Genomic DNA, 9,612 nt, shown 5'->3' on the forward strand with positions numbered 1-9,612 from the left:
CCATCCTCTCAGAGGAGACCTGCTGTCCACGGACATAGAGACTCTAGTGTCCAGGGCCAGGCCAAAGGTGAGCAGAGAATGAGGAGGGGCAGATGCAGGAAGCAGATTTGCATGGGGACCCCACCGTCCTATGGGAGAGGGGATAAGAGAGGTATGGGACCAGGCCCAGAGATGCGGGCTCAGAAGGCAGCATCTGGGGCATCTCCACCATGGCCTGGGCTCTGCTCCTCACCACCATCCTCACTCAGGGCTCAGGTGAGGCCTCCAGAGAAGGGACCCCGGGGATCTCTGACAGATCCCTGGTGTCTTTGTCTTCAGGGTGACCTGGGTTCCAGCAGGGATCTGACCAGAGTGTGTTTCTCCTCTTTGCAGGGTCCTGGGCCAAGTCTAGCCTGACTCAGCCTTCCTTAGTGTCTGGGAATCTGGGACAGACGGTCACCATCTCCTGTGCTGGGACCAGCAGTGACATAGGGAGTTATAATGGTGTGGGCTGGTACCAACAGCTCCCGGGCTCAGCCCCCAAAACTCTGATATGTAATGTCAGCAAACGGCCCTCAGGGATCCCTGCTCGGTTCTCTGGCTCCAAGTCCGGAAACACAGCCACCCTGACCATCTCTGGGCTCCAGGCTGAGGACGAGGCTGATTACTATTGGAGCTCTCCTAGAAGTGATAGCACTGTGCACAGTGGTCCAAGCTTAGGGGGAAGTGAGACCAAAACCTCCACTGCTGTCGTTCATTTGCTTAGTAGTGTCCGACTCTTACAGCTCCATGGACTTCATTTTCCCAGGCCTCCCTGTCCTTCACCATCTCTCAGAGCCTGCTCAAACTCATGTCCATCGAGTCTATGATGCCATTCAACCCTCTCTTCCTCGGTCATCCCTTCTCCTCCTGCCTTCTATCTTTCCCACTGTCGGGGTCTTTTGTAAAGAGTGGGCTCTTTGCATCCGGTCCCTCAAATACCTTCACACCTACTTGCAAACTTTCATTTGTTCCTTCTTTGTTATCATTTTATTTGCCAACAATTACAAACTTAAATGAATTAGATTTCAAAAAGAACTGATTCATATCCTTTCCCCAGATCTATCTATACTTAACACTTTACCATACTTGAGTCCCATTATCTGATTTTAGCTCTCATTTTCTCTCTACACATCTGTATATGTAGTTGAATGTGCACATGAATATACACATTCATTAGTGTGCATACTCAGCACACTCACACATGGCAAACAAAACATTCATTTCCTGAATCGGGTTTCAGTTGCATTCAATCGCCATCTAAGGCTTAGTACATTTATTTTAAACAGTGTTCACATCAAATGACAGTCCTCATTTAAGGTATAGAAGAAGTGAAGTGAAGTCATTCAGTCATGTCCCACTCTTTGCGACCCCATGGCCTGTAGCCTACTACGCTCCTCTGTCCATGGGATTTTCCAGGCAAGAGTACTAGAGTGGGTTGCCATTTCCTTCTCCAGAGGATCTTCCTGACCCAGGGATCGAACCCAGCTCTCCCACACTGTAGGCAGAAGCTTTACCATCTGAGCCATCAGGGAAGTCCACTTATAAGGTGTAGAGTTCAGTGGTTAATAATGCACTTATAAGTTAGTCCATCCATTTTCATGGAGGTCTTCAACAGGTACAGGTCTGTGGCCTGTTAGGAATTGGGCCACACAGGCTGAGGGTGAAGCTGTTTATTACTGCAACTCATATAGTACACAGTGCTCCAAGTTCATGGGGAAGTGAGACCAATACATCCTTTGGACTCAGTCAGAAGGGACTAACCCTTTCTCCTATGTTGAGGTCCTTTAATGGACCGGAACATGGTGGTCCAGAGTCGACGATAAGAAAGTAAAAGAGAGAGAGAAAGAGGCTGATATTCCTTGGTTTACGCAGAAAACCAGTAAAGCCCTTGACACAGGGCTTGCACTGCTTCACGCAGGCACAGGGCACCCTCTTGCGAGGGTCTTGCAAGCCCAGACAAGAAAGTGAGCTCAGCAGGCTTCTGCACTCCAAAGAATTAGCCTGAGAGAGAGAGAAAGAGAGAGAAAAAGAAAGACAAGGGGACCCAAGCTCTGATGGAACGAGGGTGTTTTATTCAACATAGTGTGGGTATATATACTGTCTTACAAGGTAGCTCTGTTCAGAAAAAGATCAAAAGTCCAGACTTACAGATTATCAAGGAAACATAAGGCAATCTGTATCAAAGAGAGAGGGTTGTAAATAATCACTTTTGCCCTTTGGTTCATATAAAGGAAGAGGGTCGTAAATAGTTACCTATCATCATATGGAAAAACTAAGGAAGGAAATGCATGCATTCCTCAGCCCCGGGAGCTGTTTGCCACTCCTCTTAATTTTAATAAGGAACAGAGGATTCATGGCAGATCCAAAACAGCACACAGGAAGCCTCCTGTTAAATGCTTCCTGACACTCCTAAACTCAGGCTTTCATTTGGTTTTGCTGGGGTTTTTTTGTTTTGTTTTGTTTTGTTTTGTTTGTTTTGTAGTAATTACAAACTTCAATGAAATTTTAGAGGTTCTATATAGGAGCTTTCAGAAATTTCACTATGTTTTAAACGTTGCTATATTTGCTTTTCTTATATCCTGTTTTCTCACACTCTCTTCCTGAATTTATAAGTTTACAAACACACACACCTACCTTCACACAGCACATGCTCTGGATGCAAAACATTTATTTTCTGAATCATTTGAGACTGATTTGTATCTATCAGCATCAGAATCTTCATAGTCTCTGTTATATACAATTCACAGTCCATAATATACATCATTTTAAGGTGAATGATCCTATGGTTTATAATACATTCTCAAATTTGAACATCCACGAACACTCTATCTTTAGAATATTTTCCTCCTCATAAGAGAAATACATCATCCATTTCCAGTCAACAACTCTCCCTAGTATTTCAGTCCTGTAAATCACTCATGGACTTCCTGCCTGTTCTAATTTTTCACACAAATATAGTCACAGCCTAGGACAACAAGGTTCTGTCAGAGTTTACCTCAGAAGCCCCTAGGTTTGTAAGATATTGCTCAGGAGCCCCTAGGTTTGTAAGATATTGCTCAGGAGCCCCTAATTTCTGTCAGATTTTACTGCAGGAGAACCTAGGTCAGCTTTTACCTCAGAAGCCCTGAGTTTCTGGCAGATTTTACCTCAGGAGTCCCTGGTTTCTGTTAGATTTTACCTCAGAAGCTTGTAGTTTCAATCGGATTTTACCTCGGGTGCCACTAGTTTCTGTTAGATTTTTACCTTTGAAGCTGCTAGTTTATGTCAGATTATACCTCAGGAACCCCAAGTTTCTGTCAAATTTTACCTCAGGAACCACATGTTTCTGTCAGATTTTACCTAAGGAGCCCCTAGTTTCTGTCACAGTTTAACTCAGGAGCCCTGATTTCTGTCAGATTTTGCCTGAAGAGCCCCTGGGTTCTGTCAAATATTACCCCAGGAGCCCGTAGTTTCTATCAGATATTACCTTAGGAACCCCAAGTGTCTATCAGACTTTAACTCAGGAGCCCCTAGGTTTGCTCAGATTGTCCCTCATGCCTTGTGAGTTTCTGTCTGATTTTTCCTCAGGACTCCTTGTGAGCTGTCAGATTTTACCTTAGGACGTCCAAGCTTCTGTCAGATTTTACCTCAGGAACACCTAGGTTTTCTCAGATTTTACTTCAGGGGCACAAAGTTTCTGTCATATTTTAGCACAGGAGCCCAAAGTTTCTGTCAGTTTTGACTTCAGTTGCCCTGGATATATGTCAGATTTTAACTCAGGAGACCCAAGTTTCTTTCAGAGTTTATTTACCTCCAGACCCCCGAGTTTCTGTCAGATTTCACCTCAGGAACTGTGAGTTTCTGTCAGATTTTATGTCTGGAGCCCAGAGTTTCTGTCAGATTTTACCATAGGAGCCCTTGTTTCTGTCAGGTCTTACCTAAGGAGCCCCTAAATTTTGTCAGTTTTTAACCTCAAATCCCCAGGTTTCTGTCAGATTTTAACTCTGGAGCCCATAGTTCCTGTCAGAAATTACCTCAGGAGCCAAAGTTTCTGTCAGGTTTTGCCTCAGGAGCCCCTAGTTTCTGTCAGATTTTACTCCAAGACCCCCTAGTTCCTGTCAGAAGTTACCTCAGGAGCCCCTAGTTTCTGTCAGATTTTTACCTCAAAGTCCCAAATTTCTCTCAGATTTTCCCTCAGGAGCCCCTACATTCTGTCAGACTTTGCCTCTGGAGCCCCATGTTTCTGTCAGATTTTCCTTCAGGACCCCCTAGGTTGTCAAATTTTACTTCAGAATTGCAGTTTCCATTCAGAATTTACCTCAGGAGTGCCAGGTTTCTATCAGATTTTACCGCAGGAACCCCCTGTTCCTGACAGATTTTATCTCAGCAGTCCTTAGTTTATGTCAGATTTTACTTCTGGAACCCCCAGTTTCTGTCAGATTTTACCTCAGGAGCCCTGAGTTTCTATCAGATTTTACCTCAGAAGCTCAGAGTTTCTTTCATATTTTACCTCAGGACCCCCTAGTTCCTGTCAGAAATTACCTCAGGAACCCCAGTTTCTGTCAGATTCTACCTAGCAGTCCTGCCTTTCTGTCAGATTTTACTCCAGGAGCCCCGAGTTTCTGTCAGATTTTGCCTCAGGAACCCCCATGTTGTGCTTCCTGCCTTTCTGTCAGATTTTACTCCAGGAGCCCCGAGTTTCTGTCAGATTTTGCCTCAGGAGCCCCCATGTTGTGCTGGATTTTACCTCAGATCTCCTAAGTTTCTGTCAGATTTTTACCCCAGGAGCCTCTAGATTCTGTAAGATTTTATCTCAGGAGCCCCAAGTCAGTCAGAATTACCTTAGGAGTCTCGAGTTTCTGTCAGATTTTACCTCTGGAGCCCCTAGTTTTGTCAGAATTTACCTCAGATTTCCCTAGTGTCTGTCAGATTTTACCTCAGGAGCCCCTAGATGCTTTTAGATTTTAGCTCAGCAGCCTCTACTTTCTGTCAGATTTTAACCCTAGAAATCCTGAGCTTCAGTCAGATTTTACCTCAGCCGCCTCTAGTTTCTGTCAGTATTTGCCTCTGAAGTCCCTAATTTTTGTCAGATTTTACCTCGGGAACCCCTCGTTCCTGATTTTATCTCAGGAGTCCCTAGTTTATGTCAGATTTTACTTCTGGAACCCCCAGTTTCTGTCAGGTTTTACCTCAGGAGCCCCAAGTTTCTGTCAGATTTTACTTCAGGAGCCCCTAGTTTCTGTCAGATTTTACCTCAGGAACCACATGTTTCTGTCAGATTTTACCTAAGGAGCCCCTAGTTTCTGTCACAATTTAACTCAGGAGCCCCTGATTTCTGTCAGATTTTACCTGAAGAGCCCCTGGGTTCTGTCAAATAGTACCTCAGGAGCCCGTAGTTTCTATCAGATATTACCTTAGGAACCCCAAGTGTCTATCAGACTTTAACTCAGGAGCCCTCAGATTGTACTTCATGCCTTGTGAGTTTCTGTCTGATTTTTCCTCAGGACTCCTTGTGAGCTGTCAGATTTTACCTTAGGACGTCCAAGCTTCTGTCAGATTTTACCTCAGGAACACCTAGGTTTTCTCAGATTTTACTTCATGGGCACCAAGGTTCTGTCATATTTTAGCACAGGAGCCCAAAATTTCTGTCAGTTTTGACTTCAGTTGCCCTGGATATATGTCAGATTTTAACTCAGGAGACCCAAGTTTCTTTCAGAGTTTATTTACCTCCAGACCCCCGAGTTTCTGTCAGATTTCACCTCAGGAACTGTGAGTTTCTGTCAGATTTTATGTCTGGAGCCCAGAGTTTCTGTCAGATTTTACCTCAGAGCCCCGAGTTTCTGTCAAATTTTACCATACGAGCCCTTGTTTCTGTCAGGTCTTACCTAAGGAGCCCCTAAATTTTGTCAGTTTTTAACCTCAAATCCCCAAGTTTCTGTCAGATTTTAACTCTGGAGCCCATAGTTCCTGTCAGAAATTACCTCAGGAGCCAAAGTTTCTGTCAGGTTTTGCCTCAGGAGCCCCTAGTTTCTGTCAGATTTTACTCCAAGACCCCCTAGTTCCTGTCAGAAATTACCTCAGTTTTTGTCAGATTTTACTCCAAGACCCCCTAGTTCCTGTCAGAAATTACCTCAGGAGCCCCTAGTTTCTGTCAGATTTTTACCTCAAAGTCCCAAATTTCTCTCAGATTTTCCCTCAGGAGCCCCTACATTCTGTCAGACTTTGCCTCTGGAGCCCCATGTTTCTGTCAGATTTTCCTTCAGGACCCCCTAGGTTGTCAAATTTTACTTCAGAATTGCAGAGTTTCCGTTCAGAATTTACCTCAGGAGTGCCAGGTTTCTATCAGATTTTACCACAGGAACCCCCTGTTCCTGACAGATTTTATCTCAGGAGTCCTTAGTTTCTGTCAGATTTTACCTCAGGACCCCCTAGTTCCTGTCAGAAATTACCTCAGGAACCCCAGTTTCTGTCAGATTCTACCTAGCAGTCCTGCCTTTCTGTCAGATTTTACTCCAGGAGCCCTGAGTTTCTGTCAGATTTTGCCTCAGGAGCCCCCATGTTGTGCTGGATTTTACCTCAGATCTCCTAAGTTTCTGTCAGAGTTTTACCTCAGGAGCCTCTAGATTCTGTACGATTTTATCTCAGGAGCCCCAAGTTAGTCAGAATTACCTTATGAGTCCCGAGTTTCTGTCAGATTTTTTTGTCAGAATTTACCTCAGATTTCCCTAGTGTCTGTCAGATTTTACCTCAGGAGCCCCTAGATGCTTTTAGATTTTAGCTCAGCAACCCTTAGTTTCTGTCAGATTTTAACCCCAGAAATCCTGAGCTTCAGTCAGATTTTACCTCAGCCGCCCCTAGTTTCTGTCAGTATTTGCCTCTGATGTCCCTAATTTTTGTCAGATTTTACCTTGGGAACCCCTCGTTCCTGATTTTATCTCAGGAGTCCCTAGTTTATGTCAGATTTTACTTCTGGAACCCCCAGTTTCTGTCAGGTTTTATCTCAGGAGTCCCGAGTTTCTGTCAGATTTTACCTCCGGAGCCCTGAGTTTCTTTCAGATTTTACCTCAGGACCCCCTAGTTCCTAGGTTCTCTGACATTTTGTCTCAGAAGCCCTAGTTTCTGTCAGATTTTACTTCAGACATCCCTAGTCTCTCAGATTTTACTTCAAGAGCCCTTAGTTTCTGTCAGTTTTACCTGAGGACCCCTTAGTTTCTCTCAGATTTTACCTCAGAAAGCCCTAGTTTCTTTCACATTTTACCTGAAAACCCCCTAGTGTCTGTCAGATTTTACCTCTGAACCCCCTAGTTTCTTCCAGATCTTACCTCATGATCCCAAAGTTTCTTTCAGATTTTACCACAGATCCCTTTATTTTCTGTTAGATTTTTCTCTCAGAAGCTTCTAATTTCTGTCTGTATGTACCTGAATATATCCTAGTTTCTTTCAGATTTTACCTCATTACCTCCTTGTTTCTGTCGATTTTAACTCAGAACCCCTTGTTTCTATCAGATTTTACTTCATACCCCCTAATTTCACCCTGATTTGGCCTCTGGGCTCCCTGGATTTTTTCACATGTGACCTGATTGCCTCCCAGTTTCTGTCTGATTTTATCCCAGAGCCTCCTGTTTTTTTTCATATTGACTGTGTGGATCACAATAAACTGTGGGAAATTCTGAAAGAGATGGGAATACCAGACCACCTGACCTGCCTCTTGAGAAATCTGTATGCAGGTCAGGAAGCAACAGTTAGAACTGGACATGGAACAACAGACTGGTTCCAAGTAGGAAAAGGTGTATGTCAAGGCTGTATATTGTCACCTTGTTTATTTAACTTATATGCAGAGTACATCATGAGAAATGCTGGGCTGGAAGAAGCACAAGCTGGAATCAAGATTGCCGGGAGAAATATCAATAACCTCAGATATGCAGATGACACCACCCTTATGGCAGAAAGTGAAGAGGAACTCAAAAGCCTCTTGATGAAAGTGAAAGTAGAGAGTGAAAAAGTTGACTTAAAGCTCAACATTCAGAAAACGAAGATCATGGCATCCGGTCCCATCACTTCATGGGAAATAGATGGGGAAACAGTAGAAAGAGTGTCAGACTTTGTTTTTCTGGGCTCCAAAATCACTACAGATGGTGACTGCAGCCATGAAATTAAAAGACGCTTACTCCTTGGAAGGAAAGTTATGAGCAACCTAGGTAGCATATTCAAAAGCAGAGACATTACTTTGCCAACAAAGGTCCGTCTAGTCAAGGCTATGGTTTTTCCAGTGGTCATGTATGGATGTGAGAGTTGGACTGTGAAGAAGGCTGAGCGCCAAATAATTGATGCTCTTGAACTGTGGTGTTGGAGAAGACTCTTGAGAGTCCCTTGGACAGCAAGGAGATCCAACCAGTCCATTCTGAAGATCAGCCCTGGGATTTCTTTGGAAGGAATGATGCTAAAGCTGAAACTCCAGTACTTTGGCCACCTCACGCGAAGAATTGACTCATTGGAAAAGACCCTGATGCTGGGAGGAATTGGGGGCAAGAGGAGAAGGGGACGACAGAGGATGAGATGGCTGGATGGCGTCACTGACTCGATGGACATGAGTCTGAGTGAACTCCGGGAGTTGGTGATGGACAGGGAGGCCTGGCGTGCTGCGATTCATGGGGTCGCAAGGAGTCGGACACGACTGAGCGACTGACCTGACTTGATCTTACCTGATCTGATTGCCTCATAATCTCTTTCGGTTCATTTTCCCCTTAGACCATTTTGCTTTCATTTGATGTTGGAAACAACTGGAAATGTGGAAAATCTCAATAAGTTGGTGACTCATGAACTGAGTGAAATCAAGAAAATTGTCCCTTTCAAGTGTATTCTTCCCTTATTCTATTTAACATTAAAGCATTTCTCAATGGGATTGTGGTTTGTTTGAAAAGCGGTTTTCATATGACAACCAGGGATATGTAGCTCTGTGGTCAAACCAAGAATAAGTTGCAAATCACTTCTGAAAATCAATCTTCTATCAGAGAAATGTCATGATCACTATTTGTTGTCTGCCTCCTGTCTCATCCACTACAGCTCTCTGAGTCCCTGAAAAACCATTACATCTGAGAAGTATGCTCAGCAGGTTGATAAGCTGCGTCAAAAAATGCAACGCCTGCAGCTGGCATTGGTCAACAGAAAGGGCCCAGTTCTTCTTCACAATGCCCGACCACAGGTCACACAATCATTGCTTCAAAAGTGAACGAATTGGGCTACAAAGTTTTGCCTCATCAACCATATTCACCTGACCTCTGGCCAACTGACTGCCACTTCTTCAAGCATCTCGACAACTTTTTACAGGGAGAATTCTTCCATAACCAGCAGAATGCAGAAAGTGCTTTCCAGGAATTTGTGGAAATCTGAGAGAGAAAGGAGTTGAGAAAAATACTTGAAGAGATAATAGCTGGATAATAGCTGAAAACTTCTCTAACATGGGAAAGTCAATAATCAACCAGTCCAGATAACGCAGAGAGTCCCAGGCAGGATAAACCCAGCGAGGAATACCCCAAGACACATAGTAATCAGCTTGTCAAAAATTAAAGGCAAAGATAAAATATTAAAAGCAATAAGGGAAAAACTACAAAT

At 43.9% G+C, this 9,612-nt stretch overlaps 1 gene segment (V, D, J or C); it reads left to right on the forward strand.

Annotated features, from left to right (window-relative positions):
* Window positions 1-209: 209 nt before the first annotated feature.
* LOC133228432 (immunoglobulin lambda variable 2-18-like) lies at window positions 210-3,620 on the forward strand. The segment is given in 3 exon segments: window positions 210-255; window positions 373-705; window positions 3,589-3,620. Coding segments are annotated over 3 exon segments (411 nt in total).
* Window positions 3,621-9,612: the final 5,992 nt, after the last annotated feature.

This window comes from Bos javanicus, chromosome 17 (assembly GCF_032452875.1).
Source record: "Bos javanicus breed banteng chromosome 17, ARS-OSU_banteng_1.0, whole genome shotgun sequence".
Classification (NCBI taxonomy): domain Eukaryota; kingdom Metazoa; phylum Chordata; class Mammalia; order Artiodactyla; family Bovidae; genus Bos; species Bos javanicus.